The 14894-nt window shown below is 42.1% G+C and overlaps 1 protein-coding gene across 2 annotated transcripts in view; it reads left to right on the top strand.

Annotated features, from left to right (window-relative positions):
• The window catches only part of C2CD2 (C2 calcium dependent domain containing 2), a 43449-nt gene that overhangs the window by 18894 nt on the left and 9661 nt on the right, over nucleotides 1–14894 (top strand). For both annotated transcript variants that reach the window (XM_075519098.1, XM_075519091.1), the window contains 7 exons: nucleotides 2764–2872; nucleotides 5975–6036; nucleotides 8483–8622; nucleotides 8914–9085; nucleotides 9909–10022; nucleotides 12467–12594; nucleotides 13750–14062. In XM_075519098.1, coding sequence (XP_075375213.1) covers nucleotides 2764–2872; nucleotides 5975–6036; nucleotides 8483–8622; nucleotides 8914–9085; nucleotides 9909–10022; nucleotides 12467–12594; nucleotides 13750–14062 — 1038 coding nt within the window. The remainder of the gene's footprint in view (nucleotides 1–2763; nucleotides 2873–5974; nucleotides 6037–8482; nucleotides 8623–8913; nucleotides 9086–9908; nucleotides 10023–12466; nucleotides 12595–13749; nucleotides 14063–14894) is intronic.

The following is a 14894-nucleotide window of genomic DNA, read 5'->3' as shown; positions in this document are numbered from 1 at the left end:
TGTACCCAAGATGAGGGGCTGAAATTCAGCTCTCCGTTAACTGCTAGCAATGACATTGGTTTGGTTCGGTATTACCTTATTTTTACAGCTGCTTTTCTTTACTTTTGAGCAATTTGCTGATTTATCTAAAACTCTCCTCCTCTGTGTAAACTCTCCTCAAAGGTGGTGTTTTGTTGTTGGGGATTTTTTCCCCCTAATAAAGTACCTCTGTGAGTAGGGAAGGGAGTACCTCTTGCAAGTGGCGAATGAAGCCAAAAAGGAGGTCACTGCCTAGTGAAGTTGCACTGTTGGTTTTGGAAAGCAGCACCAAGCCTGTCTGACAAGTATTGAGACTTCTCTAAGTGCAAGCATGCTTGCATCACTGATTGGGGCACAAGCAAGCGTATTTCAGATTTTGTCAGTGGAAATACAAATTTGAGGCTCTGTTGTTTATGGTCACTAACAATTCCATAACAGTCTTTTTAATGGAAGCTTGTGGCTGCTAAATTGGGCAAGGCACTAGTTTTGGATAAATATGTCCTACTTGCTATACTCCTTTTTTCAGTTAGATGTAATAAGTTTCTGCCCCAGACTCTTGCATAATGCTGCTTTGCTCATCCTGATTGGAAGTGATTCCCCTGTAACTTTCTGCAGACTGTTTTTTAAAAACAAATTATTTTTATAGCAGTTCTGGAACTCTTTGCAGTGAAATGTCCTATATAAATAAAACTCTGCTGGAAACTGTAGATTGCAGGAAAACCTCATTCAGTATTTGTTATTACTCTACAATTTTGTAGTGCAAACTGAGCTTTCCAAAAGAGCAGATCATTTCGGCCGCCTTTAAAACTCATGAGATGAGATGGCTTTATGTGCCTACACTGCATGCAACAGAGGATTCATCTTATGGGAAGCCTCTCTGCCCCCTCCCTGAAAATGAGAGGAAGAGGGGACAATTAATGTGCTCTACTTTGGGAACCCAGATATTGAGAGGCAAAATCACCACTTGCTCTTCTAAAAGGAGATGGAGGGAATTTTGCTGGTTCCCTAGCATCTCTGGGAGTGTAAACGCTTTGGAACTGAGTACGAGAAATAAAGCTTCTTAGTTGGGTTCCAGTGGAAGTACTGCACAGCTGGGAAGATGCTAGCTTCTGGACATAGCTTGCTGCCTTTTAATTATTGTTCCCTTCGCTTTTCCTGGCCTTGTCTTGCAGCAATAATTAATTATCCTGTTGTAACTCTGAGACTCAATAAGAGTGTGCAATATTGCAGGCTAACCTGCATAGATACATAGAGGGTTGGGGAGGAGCGGTTTGTCTGTCTTGATCATTATCATCCTATAAACCGTGGGTGCTAGCATGATTTATAGGAGCTTGTGGCTTTGCTGGAGATGTGTTGGTTCAACTGCTGAGTAACCAGTAGCAGAACGGGCTTCTGCTTATGGGCTGTGCCCATTTTTATCTCCTTAGTTTGTGTATGTAAACAGAGATTATCCTAGATTTGGTACTATATGGTCCACGGTGTATCATCTAGGGCAGAAGTAATTTCTGCTGTTAAGGAAAAAATTGTTAGTTGTGTACACCAGGGTGTGCGGGGCAGAAACGTTGAAATACCCTGTTCAGTATCAGTCGGTCAGTGGCTCTGGTGTAATTTCAGGCAGAGCTATACAGGCGTTTCTGCCCTGGGCTGCTGAGCTCTGCTGGCAGCAAGAGCAGGCTGCAGAGACATATGGCTGGGTTAACAGAAAACTGCCCCAGGTTCATTAACTCAGGCTCGGCGTGCTGTGAAAGCAGCTAAACTACTTACTCCAGGGTTAGCTTGGATCCCAAATAAGCTGTGTGTACATAGTGCTTTGTCTCCTCTAATAACCTTGCCAGGCCCGAGCTGCTTCTGTGCCTCAGATAGGGCTCATCCACAGCCCTGATGCACCACCGGAGGACAACTGAGAGTTGGTGACAGTAAATATAAAGCTAGATTCTTCTGGAGAACTGGAGGCGGCATATCTTTTGTTTGCTTTGCATGCAGTCAATACTGAACTTTTTGCCGCTTTCCTTGATATTTTAGAACCCTGGGACTGAAATGATTTCTGATGCTGTGAAAGCCATACAAAATAAATTGTTTTAAGAGTAACACATTGTGCAAACTATTTCCCCTTGGAGCAGCAATATAACTAGTCTAATATGTCAGTTTGCCACGCTATCAAATTCCAAGATCAAGGTAGAGATAATTCTGTACCAGTACTCTAAAATGCCATGAACTTGTTAAAAACTGCAGTCCACAAAGCCATTGTTAATTAACACTACTGTTGTCATTCACTTGCTAGCAGAAGCAGCTTGCTTTGATGTCCAAAGAAACCGCTGTGACTGTGGCCAGTAGGAACTTTGAAAACTTCTGGGTTTTTTTAAGCAACTGAAAGCAACTTTACTCCCTCCTCCCATCACACCCACACCACCACCTCCTTGTTGTCTCCCCATCGTTTTTGATCTTTTTATGCCTGTACTCTTTTGCTTCATGCCAGAATTTAAATCGGGTCATCATGTTTCACACTATGTAGAACTGTGCATAGGACGATGATGACCCAATCTTGACCATTGCCATTAATGTAGATGGTATACAAACGGAGGGGAGGGAAGAAATTTATTCTGTGGGTGGGTGAGGAAGTGTTTCCAATAGTCTGTTCAAAAGTGCAGTATGTAAGGAAGGGGGTTCTTCGCTTTCTTTTGATTAAGTGTGCCTCCTGGGGATGAAATACTAATAACTGGATATTGATTTTTCTTGCCCTTACAGGCAGCACAAACCTTGCGTGTATAGTTCAGTTGAATGACCCTATGCAGAAGTTTTCCAGCTCTGTAGCCAAAAATGCTGTAAATCTCTTTTGGAAGGAAGAGTTTATCTTGTAAGTAACTTACCTACTGAGAAGACTTCTATAGTAAAGCATCTTTTCTTACTTAAACTATGTGAGGTTTTTAAGGGAAGAATGCCATTTTGAAATACGTCCGGTCGGGTGGCCTCAGAAATTCAGGATATCTAATTACACTCTGCATGGATATGAGATCAAATAGGTCTCTAGATCTTCCCTGGTAGATATCTGATTCTAGTAAATGACAGCAGTAACAGGCATAATAAATCACCTGTTCTTTCATACAGTGCCAAAAAAAATGTTAGCAAGGTTTTGAAGTCACTTTACCTTGAAAAGTGCATTTGAGGAAATCTGATGTCTCTCCCTTCCCTCCCTGAGTGCGAAATGTAAATGTGCAAAAAAATTGACCATCTAAAAGAATGGTGGCTATGATTACGAAGCGAGTGTAAAACTAACTAGATTTTTTTCTGTAGAACAAAAATGGGACTTTTGGGCAGCCTGCACGGTATTCTGTGATTCACACAGCTTCTGTAAACAAAGTCAAAAGTGAGCAGTTCTAAAACTACTTTCATTTCCACTTTCTAGCAGCAGAGCAGAAATATCTGGTAGCTTCTGTATTGTACAAGTTGAGGAAGGGGGAGTCCCTGATGGTGGGGTGGGTCAGAGGGATGTTTCTTTAGTGGCTTTAAACACACGCACAGGCATGCAGAAGCAGCTTCCCAGGGGAGTGGGGTAGAGATGCTGCCATGCAACATACTGCAGATACTGCGTTCTTTTTTTCCTACCAGATTATTAATGAGAGGCACTTCATGTGCAGTGGAGTCTCTCGGTAGCTTTCCTCTCCCATCTCTGTTCCATTTCTCTCTCTCTCTCTCTCTCTCTCTCTCTCTCTAAATGTATTTCAGAGAGTAATGCTGCTTGTTTTCATGTGACATTTTTCATCACTGTCTAGTCACAGCCTGGCATCCACTGTATCCATTCCTTCTCTTGCAAAGCAGAAGCTTAGCTTACGAAGAACTGAGTGTGCATTCAGACCTGTGCCTGTCCGTGCTGAGTGCTCTCTTCCTTGAGGAGTGCTGTGCACTTCTGCGTGCTCCTCCTCAACTTGAAGGGGGAGTGAGCGTGCAGTGCACAGATCTTTTTCTGCCTCCTCATCGCAGTCTGCTGGACTGCGCCTGTGAATGCTATGGAGCATGTACTGCAGAAACAGGAGAGCTGAGCGGAAAAGCAACGGGGGCTGCTTGATTTGAAGGAAGGTGTCAGGATTGGTCATCACAAGTTGTACAGGTCTTGGAGAACACCGGACCCCTTTGCATGTGTGCAGGGGGTGGAGATGATAGAAGTCACTATAGTCAGCAAAGAACAATTGATGTTGTAGAAGAATACTGAAAGGCCCCACCCTTTTATGTTGTCTGATGGAAGTGTGTGCAATGGCTTCTCATCCTGCTGTCACGTGGAAAACCAGATAGGAAGCTCTCTTCCTTCAGACACGCACAGTCCAACAATTTTTAAAGTCTGGTTTTAGTTATGAGAACCTACAGTTTTTGTGGAAAGCCACAGATCAGACAACGTTATTCTGTGACAGTGTGCTGTGCTGCCATCAAGACTTAAGGATTAACATGCTGTGATTTCTCCTCCACAATAGGGGGGGGGGGGGGCAGGAAATGCACTTTTGTAGCAGCTTTCTATTCTAGAGTATCTCAAAGTTCTTGAGCCACTGGATCTGTGAATCACTTCAGCCATCTGTTGGTAGAACAGCATCGATGCTCGGTGTTGTAGAGGAGATATGTTCCCAGCGATTTTGGACAGGAAATTTGGCAGAATAATACCCTTTCCAACTGAAAGTGCAGAGAGAGGGCAGGCAGGATGTGATTAAGTTGACTGGAATTTGGCCTTGACACTAGGGATAATTCTGGGTTTTCCACAGCGTTTGCTGCTTTTCAGAAGTGCATGAGGTAAGCTTGGGGACTTTTACAGATGAGTGATCAGGATTTGGCTGCATACCTTCTTTCAAGATCACATCCCCCCACTCCCCCCTTTTCTTTCTTCAAAAACAAAAATACCCACCAGTCTGAAGACCAGTGTACTGACCGCCATCTCAGGCTCTGCTTTGGCTTCATGAGAAGAGCAGCAATAGTACCATTGAGGTGCTTCCTTTCAAGTTTTGGAGGTGCAGGACGGGATGGGAGTGGCAGGGAAAAGCTTAAAACCTGCTGCATAGATGATGTCCCACAGCATCTAATGGAGATGGGATGCCTGCAACCAAGATCACACCATCCTGAAACGGAGGCACACAAAAATAAAATACATATATGCATGTCCTTAAGGTTTTTGGCAGAACACCTTACTGAAAAGGTTATAAAATCAAGTTTTACTGGAAGGTTCCTCAGTAGGTACCCAGTTTGCTTCACTGTCTCAATTAGAGGAAAGGTTTTGTATCTATTGTCTAGTCCATCTTATGAAGTACTGCACATGCCGGTAATTCTGCTAATAGTTCGTGTCAGTTCTGTCACACAGAAGCTAGTTCTTGTTATCTTGCAACATCCTTGAGTCTTATTTTGGAAAAGTAATACTGACTCTTCTCACATAAGACTGTAACTACTTTTAATTACTGGCATCTATCCTGCTTTTGCAGGACACTTTCCTGCTTTGACAGGATACCCCAGATCTTTGAATGGGTTGTTGATTGGACCTGTTCCAGCATCTTGACTTATAAATTTGATGCTGCCAGGAAAAAATAGCTTCTTAGTGCTGTGGTGTAGCAGTTGGATTAGAGACCAACATCAGCTTGAAGGGCAGTGTTTGTCAACTACTGAGGAGAAAAGAAGCCTTTGAAATTTTAGGCAATCAAACTTCTGCAGCAGTGCTGGAGAGAAGCAATCCAAGTTTTTCTGACTATGATCCCTTTAGTCAGTCTTACCTGAGGTCAAAAAGACACTACGCACGCAGCGTGCCCAGCAGCCCAGCAGTGCTGCCATGTAGTGCTGCCTGCCTCGATTAGCAAGTTGTATTGCCTGGCTTAGTGCGGGCCAAGAAAAGTTAGCGTGTTGGCAACCAGAACGGGAAAGAGGAAAACCTAAGTGGGAAGGAAAATGTGCTCGTCTGCGAAGGCCTAACATAGTTTCCTTTACTTCACAGTGAACTAAGTGCCAAATCAAAAGCATTGCAACTGCAAATAGTAGAAGATGGAAAGTTGGATAGTAAGTATTAAAACTGAATTATTTTGCATGATCAGCTCGTGAGCGTCGCTAAATCTTGACATAAGTCCTCTTTTAGTTCTACCCGGCTGTATAGCCAAAAAAGAAACTGTCAGATCTCTGGAGCTGCATTAAAGCATGGATGTATTCTGCTGACTTGTCCTGGTAGTGAAATCAGGTATGCCTCAAGCATGGCTCTAGGCAGCCCCTGGGGGGAAGAACAGCTGTGGAAGGGAGATCAGCCAAAAATAGCCAGCCAAACTTGTATGAAACGGCCAGCTTGGAGAAAATTTATAACTTAAGTTTGTGGTTTTAAACTCTGTAAGCGTGTCCTCAAATGTAGGTCCCAGAGTTGAAATCCATGGAAAATCACGGAGGTCTTGGGCAACACTGATTGACCTGGGTTAAGTGCTGGCTATGTACACCGTTACTTCCATCAATAATCATGGACAGAAGAGAGAATACACTGTTCATGTGTCTCTGTCCTCCTCTGAGTTAAGGTTACAGAGAAACCTTGAGTTTCTTTCTAGACTGTCAACATACTGAGTCTTCCATGTGCTGATGTCCTAATTTTTCAGCCCTCTAAACTTTTAACAGATCCAATGTGAACAATTTTGGTTTCAAGTTAAGCTTTCCAGGTCTTTCTGTGGCTGAAGGGGAATAATGGGTGTTAATCCTAAATCATTCCTTTTCAAGCCCCAGAGGCTGCCTAGGAATTACCAGGTATAAAACACACTAATTCTGATTATATTGGATTAAATACAAAACATGGGGGCTTAAACATTTTTACTACTTGATTCTGTTGTTGCAGTTTGCAGTTAGCCTTCAGTGGCAAGAAAACCCCTCCACTGAACTATTGCATTTGGTTTATTTGGAGAAGCATTACCTTCCTAGTGGGGGTAAGGGGTAGGTGGGTGCTGAGACCAGAGAGCATGTTGAGGTGTTTGCATGAGCTTTGTAAACTTGCTCCAAGTACTCCATGACTTGGGCTTTATTGAAGTGATGACACAACATCGTAAATTCTTCTCATATACACTGCATATTATTTTGCTGATACAGAGTTTTGCTGTAGCTAGAAATAGTAACTGTATTTCAGCTCTTGGATCCATTTGCTTTTTCCTTCCTATGTCAGGTGTAAAACAAACAAAAAAGAAACAGTACTTTTTGACACTCAGCTATTTCTCTGTGTTTTAGTACTATCAGTTATATTCAACTTAGTTCAGAAAAAAGTTTTAAAGTATTGGCCAAAGCTCTTCATACCCAGTGATTTAAAAAACCATGCTTTTACTCATGGTGTCTTGTGATAGTGGATGAAGGCTTGGCCAATAATTTATTAGGTAATAGTATTTTGTCTAAGCCACGGTTAATAAGTACTATAGCAAAGTGGGCTTTGTTTGATTTTTGGTTTCGGGGTCCTGTATTTATTTTCATTTTTAATAATCTAGATATACAAAGTTGTGCAATACCTTGCATATGATCTGTGATTATTGGAGGGATTGGGAAGTCAAATGGAGGCAAATGCTTTAAAAAATTTCTCTGATATGGATACTATTTTTTTATTTTTAACAAAAAATGGGATCTATATACAGTCAGCAAATGTATATTGTTTCTTGCATAAAGTTTAGTCTTGCCTGTACCTGAACAGCTTTAGTAATGGGTCTTTCAAACAATACCACTAACGTTCCACATCCTACTGAGAGTGTAACTACTAGCCTGGTTTCCTGAAGAAAAAAGTCCCAATTGATTGCACTGACAATCGTCTCCCCCCCACTCCCCTCCATCTTAGCTGTTCTTCTTCTAAAAATTTGAGTAGAAAGCTCAAAGTAGAATTATATTAATGAAGAGACAGCTGAGTAATGTGAATGTACTGTAGATCTCTACTTGTCTTTGAATTTTGCAGAAAACTAGGATTTAATCTCTGAAATTGTGCAGTAATTTTGCTAATAGTTTGCTCCAGTCTAGTGTAGCTAATGAAGTAAGGGTAGGAACAAGAGAACTGCTGAACTTGCACTGAAGTTCAAATTAAGAAAGAATATTCTTAATGATGCACCAGTTTACCAGGAATCCAGAGCGTTACCAGGAATCCAGAGCGTTCTCTGAAATGAAAGATGCGGGTAGCTAGTTACAGAGATTGTTCAAGAACCTAATAGTAGTATTTCTAGAAGTTTTCTTTCCCCCTAAACATTCTGCATATACAGGGAAAAATAATGGCCAGAAATAGTGGCAAATAAGTAATGTTTCATGTCTCCATTCTCTCCTGTTGCACAGTATTAGGCCAGGCTGAGGAATAGTCGTAAAATGGAAAGAAAGCTCTGAAAACTGCCATGTTTCTGCCCTGTGGTGTAGAACCAGTTCTTTCAAGTTCTTCCTCCTCCTTTCCCATCTTCTCACCCTTAAACATACTGACAGCTCAGATGCGTGCTGATTTTGTTGATTTTATTTCTTCTAGGTCCTTTATCCGCAAAGGTGACTGTACCTCTAGACTTGTTCAGGAAACAACCTTCTGGGCAGCAAAGCTTTGCACTGAACAGCAAGACCAGCGAGAGCAGCTCAGAGCCGGGGCCCGGGCTGGGATCCATTAGTGCAGAGGTACTACTGCATTTGTATGTTTTTACAGTGGATCTTTTACTTCGGGAAGTACTTGCAAGTGCTCATCTTGTGCTTTGGACTATCACTCGCAGTGCAGTGCCATTTGTGGCCGAGTTAGAGTAGTGCATTCCGATTGCACGGTAACACTTCACATGGTATTTGTGTCTATCAAAAGAATTAGCTGTTTGGCTCTTGAACGTTAGTAAAAATGTTAAAGGAGTACTAGCTAGAAACGTTAGTGTCCTTCTTACTTGACTGAGCTTCTGAGGTGAAATTTTTTTGTCTCCCTAGTTCTCTTTTATAGAACCCAATGAATTAAAGACGTGGCCAGTCTCTTCTCCAGTGCCAGCCACTAAGATAGAAAAGGATCGCACTGTGATGCCATGTGGGACTGTGGTCACTACTGTAACTGCTGTGAAAACCAAACCTCGTCTAGAAGGGAGATCATCTCCACTGAGCACAGGTGAGGAAGTCCCCTTCTTCCTGTGTTCACTCTTAGGGTTATCCATGGGGTTATCTTAGGGAGCAGGAGAAGTTGAGGGGGTGGGATGTAAGGAAAGGACCAGGATAAGGTGGGGGGGGGGGGGGGGGGGGGTGTGTAAGGAAAGGCACTGTTGTCCAGACTTCTCTGATGTGTTGGTGGCAGGGGCGTTGTTTGTATTCTTCAGAATCAGGTTTTTAATTTTAATGAAACCTTGTTCTTACAAGAGGAGTGGTTAATGCTCCTTTTAATAAACACTGTAAAACCTCATGGTAGAGTGATAATGCAGAAGAGCTTGGTTTTGGTGGATGGTTTTCCTCATGACAAAAGTATCAGACTCTTATAGTGTTTGCTGATGACAGACCATCCTGTGCCTTCTAACCTTGATCCGTATTATAATCTCTAATGAGGATTGGTGTCATCTTGTGACAAAGTTTTTTTTTTCAGCATGTCTTTCAGGAATAGGTTCTCCAATTCTTCTTGGGATAGATGTGAAAGTAAAACCTCTAAACAGTCTTTGTGTGAAGTCTCACAGAGAGCTGCATTCTTTTAAGTTGTTAAAGCAGATGTTTTAAGTGGGTGTGATCTAGCATATTACAGTAAAATGTTTAAAAACAATAAATTCCTACAATTCACAGGTCTTTTGGGGTCAGGTTACCATAGAGCATGCATTGAGAATTTGTATTAAACAACTTTCTCAAACACTTACGATTTGAAAAGGCTTTAACATTGGTATAATAAATTCTTACTATTTTTATAATAAATGTCTTGAATAGCCTAAATAACCAAAAAACTTGGTTCTCAGATTCTCCTGTGAAAACTCCAGTTAAAGTAAAGGTGATTGAAAAGGATTTCTCTATTCAAGCAATCCATTCTCATGGTGCTCCAGTCAGCAAAACTTTATCATCTTCTGATACAGGTAATAGAAACGTTCAAAGCTGCTAATGAGAATACGTCTCTCTCTGCTGCACATGGGATTAATGTAATCCTGTTAACATAACAGCAAACCCATATGGCTGCTGCCTTTCAACAGGCTCTGAGATGTTTATGTTAGCAAGTACTGTGGTTAGGGATATAGCAGTCTTGCAATAGAAATCTGTTTTTAATTGGTGATTTAAATTACTAATTTTCAATAAATAGCAATGAGCTGTGGTTTGGAGAGGGGAGGTGACTGCAGAAAAGCCAGACTGTCTTTTCTCGTACTTTTGAATGAAAGATTCCTCCTTTATAAAGGCACGGGGGACACTGCACAAAGTGAAAACCCTGTGAAACTTACCTCTAAGGCTTTTGTGAAGTCCCCTCTGTGTGAACAAAAGGCAAGAGGCTGGACTGATGTAAGGAAGACTGAATTCTCTTCCTAGCCCTGCCACTGGGCTTTTTTGTGCTAATGCAAATACACAATCTTGCTGTGCCTGTTTGTCCACCTTTCTAAGTTACCTGGCACACAGCTGAAGTGCCTTCAGAGTGTCAGGTGGCATTGATAATAACTTTAATTATAAATTCACTTTGACTGTATTAAACCTGATGTTGACTCTGGGGCATTTTACCTTTTTGGGTTGCAACTCTGAATCTTCAGCATATTTTCAGTCCTTTGCGTGGTCACCATTTGCTCTTTCTCTGTTGCTCTGTAGGCAACAGTAACGACAGATGTGACCCAGTCTAGCTGCAAATGGCACATGATGTGGAGTCCAGTTTTCTTTGTACAGATTTGAGTGGAGATGGGACAATCTGGAGATGATCTAGACTACTCCTAGAACAGTCAGAAGGCTTGCTGAGAGATAGAAATGTATTGGCCAAAAGACAGAAATCTGGGGAAGAGCATGAACCAATAACTGTGAATAGCTGTAATAGCACTTGAATCTGTCCCTACCTCTAGACTAAGAAGTACTCTGGTACCATGAAGCAGCATGGTATTACTAAGCCAATTTGAGAAATGTTAAGATAGTGCTAGACTTCTGAGTTGACTCTCTTAACTGTTTATGATATTAAAGATACAAAGCACTTACTGGAAAACTCATCTGAAGACAACTTAGAGCACATGGATATGGATGGTGTTTTTATGGGAGTGCAGGGGAAGTTCTGTGAAATGTTTATAGAATATAGGAGGAAGAATTAGTCATTAGAACAAAAGTTTAAGCCAAATGAAAGAAATACAAAGGAGCATTTGGTATGGCAGTAACTTAGGAAGTAGTTATTGCAAACATCATGCCAAAATAGCAACAAGCACTATGGAAAAGATGCTGTGGCTGTGCCATAGTTCTAAGTGATGACAACAGTAAGAATTAGCAACTGCCACTGATGCTGTCCTGGATGCTCTCAGCTGTTCCTGGGGGCTTTGCAGTGGCTAGGGAGATGGAAAAGTAGAGGTTTATAATGAGTGCGCAGACATGCACGGACACCTCGTGCAACATCCCTTGTGCACAAATACTCTGTGTGCGCAAGTTCCAAAAGTATCCGAGACACTTGGTGCAGGATAATTATTCAGGCCTTGTCTTTTATTGCATTAATGTCACAGTAACAAAAGACACTCCTCAGTGTAATTAACACTGGTGCTACTCCTGCCTGTATTCTTTTGTTGTTAAAACTCTTAACAGAAAAGCCCACCTCAGACAATTAAATATGGGAATTTTTGTCTTGTTAACTTTCTTAGCCTTGTTTGTTCCTAAGCTCGACGAATTTGATTAGTGTGTATTTGCTGTGCCCAAAGTGCTTGCATACTAGATGTCAAAAATGGCCATACTTAAAAATAAACTTGTCTTTGTCACTAAAGAGCATTTTATAAAGAAGGTTTTGTAGTCCTATGCAATGTTTGGAGGAGAAAAGGAGGTGCACTTTACAGGCTTTGGAGGCAACTGATAAAGAGCAGAGTGACTGCCACTTGGCCTTCCCTATTCTGTCATAGTGCCATAGCAAATCTGGAAATGCCGAGCAAGGATGTCTGGAAAAAGAGCAAAATAGCTACCTGAAGAAGTAGGAGTACATGCCAGCTTTGTACCGTGTTAGAACTATGGCTCTTCATGACTGTGATACCTGATGCTCTACTCACTGCTTCTGGATTATAGTCACCGCAGTATAGCAATGCATTGAAATAATTGGATGTTTTGTCTAGGCTTCCAAAACCTCCTGTGTGCTCAGGCCAAGGGTTTGTAAGTGCAATTTAGATACCTTTTCTCAAAAGAATGGGTAACAGAAGGCAAAGACCCAATAGCTGGGTGGTGAATTGGAAGATATTTTGGTATGCCTGGTGTTTATACCATTTCTGCTAATTTCTTTGAATTTTAAGTCAAGAACAAACTCTGCCTCTCTTTGCTCTGTTTTCTCCTGGTTTTCTTTCTTCCCTCTGAAATAATGCTTTCTTTTCAGAACTGCTGGTACTGAATGGCACCGATCCTGTTGCTGAAGCAGCCATTCGGCAGTTAAGTGAGTCTGCAAAGCAGAAGCTGAAGTCTCCTAGAAAGAAGAGCACCATGATCATATCAGGAGTGTCCAAGGTAGAGCAGAAAACACTTATATTTAATGCTTAGTACTGTAAAGTCTTTGCTTCACTGAGTGCGACATTAACTTAACATGCGTTCTGCTGTCTCCCATTCAGCAGGCTCTGCAGGATCTAGGTCTGTATGCCAGTTTGTTTCAATAACTGTTTCAGGTTAACCCAAATCAGAATGGGTTTATTGGGGAGGGTGTTGGTTTTCGATTGTTAGATTTGACAGCCTGACTGAAAATGGATGGTATCCTTGGATGGGAGTGGGATGATTAGGGATCTGGGAAAACAAATTTAGGTGAGAACAGAGGATTAGTCCTTCTCTGTGTTTCGCCTATGGAAGGAAGATGCACAGAAAAAGTATGAAAGATTTTTCTGTTTTTTTCAAAGTTGTTAAAACAAAACCCTCTGAAAAACATCCTAGTCCTCTGGGCTCTGTTCCAGAGGGAGGGCAAACAGAAGACTGTTTCTCACATGGTATATAGCATTCCTCCAGACTTTCTTCATCCACAGCCTCAGTCTCCCATCTGATGCTTGATGCCTGCCTGTAGTCCTTTCCCTGCAGGCTGCTGTATGGACATTTGCTGTCAAGTCTTCCTGTTATGCACAGGACCCCTAAAGAGCTCTGAGTGAAAGCCAAGTCAGTGGGCATGGATCCCCTCATGACCACTGTCCTGTGCTGAGCGGGGGGAATGAGGATCAGCTGCCACAGTGATGGACGTATCTGCTTAGGAAATGGGGGCACTGGGACTGCGTGGATTTGTATTTAGCTGATATAGATGCCAAGAAATCCTTCTACAAGATGAAAGACTTTGATGTTTATTTTCTTAAACAGACCAAAAAATTATTGTCTCTGCGTACTGATACTTCATTACAGCAGCACATGTAGGAAAGAGTCCCGTTATTAGCAGTGGGGCCGGGGATAGGTGGGAGGCATGTACTTAAATATTTTTTTCTCCAGTCATTTGGCATGAACAACATTATTAAAACTTGGCTACATGCTCCTCTCCTCTAGTGGAGCTAAGGAAGCCTCACAGTGGCTTTCTGATAGCCCTGAGCAATACAAGTAAAAGTGTAAAGAAGAGAAAAGAACTTTTGCAGGGAGGCTTGGTTTTTTCCAGCAGGGTGGCTTGTGTCAGTGTCGTCTCTTATTTTCACTGGGCAGACCTCTTTATCTCAGGATAGTGAAGCTGCACTGATGATGGACTATGCTGCAGCCATGGACAGCTCCTGCAAAGAAGTAGATCCACCCACTGTGGAGGAAGCTGTTGCAAAAGTCACCTCTGATGAAAACCTATTGTTAGGTGCTTCAGAAATAGTACCTGATACTGACCCACAGCAAAGTGCCCATAAGACTTGGGATTTGGAGAATGGCAGCCAACAGTGGGACACCAACACGCTCTTAGACCAGACCTGTGAAGAAATATCTGGGAGCTCATTAAGTGTTTCAGAAACTGGGAGCATGAAAAAATCTAAAGGTATGTGATCCTTACCTCTGCTTTAGTGAATGACTGCTTCTGCTGCGTAATTGGTAGTGTCATGCAACACTGTAGTAGTTCATCCTTTCTTACTGATTTTTGTCCTTAAACTCCTTGTGATTGTGGTGTTGGTTGAAGCTGTCTACTAGCAGCCATAAAGAGTGCAGTCCTCTGGCTCTGGAAGACATGGCAGGCTCTCTTACACTCCCCTCCATCAGGAAACAGAAGGGCTCACCCTTAGAAATTGAAGGGCAGCTCACTAAGCCCAACTCGGTTATCTGGGAGAGAAATAACTAGCCACATTGTCAATTCCTCGATGAAAACCATATTCTTGTAAACAAGGACTGGTGCTATATTAGCAGCCCCATTACTAACATGAAAATGGCAGGGTTCCACGGTTGATTTCTGGTATGTTTCTTCTTCACATCTCTGAGCACAAGACTCCCCTCCCCTCACTAAAGTGCGCGTTCAGGAAGCACCACAGCTAAACCAGAAGTACACTCACTCTTAACTGCCTTGTGAACAGTTTCTCCCTTTTCACTGATTTCATTAATACGTAGTTTGCTAAAGAAAATGGAATAAAGGGTAATTTAATAAGTAAAGGGTCAGATCATTTTGCTTATGTAGTTACACACCTGGATAGCTGCAGATTGAAAATGTCATAGGATCCTTTGTGTTTCCTTTCTAAATCCATTAACCTCTGAGACTGTAGCACTAGTTTGTGGCTAAGTGGTAAACACAGGGGCTGTTAGGAAGTCTGACACAAGACCCAGTGCAGTGGACTATGTGCTGAAGAGGTGGCACACCAGTCTCAAGGGCTGCACATTGAAGT

The sequence above is a fragment of the Mycteria americana genome, chromosome 1 (assembly GCF_035582795.1).
Source record: "Mycteria americana isolate JAX WOST 10 ecotype Jacksonville Zoo and Gardens chromosome 1, USCA_MyAme_1.0, whole genome shotgun sequence".
Taxonomy (NCBI): Eukaryota; Metazoa; Chordata; class Aves; order Ciconiiformes; family Ciconiidae; genus Mycteria; species Mycteria americana.
This window is presented reverse-complemented; position numbering and strand designations above follow the sequence as displayed.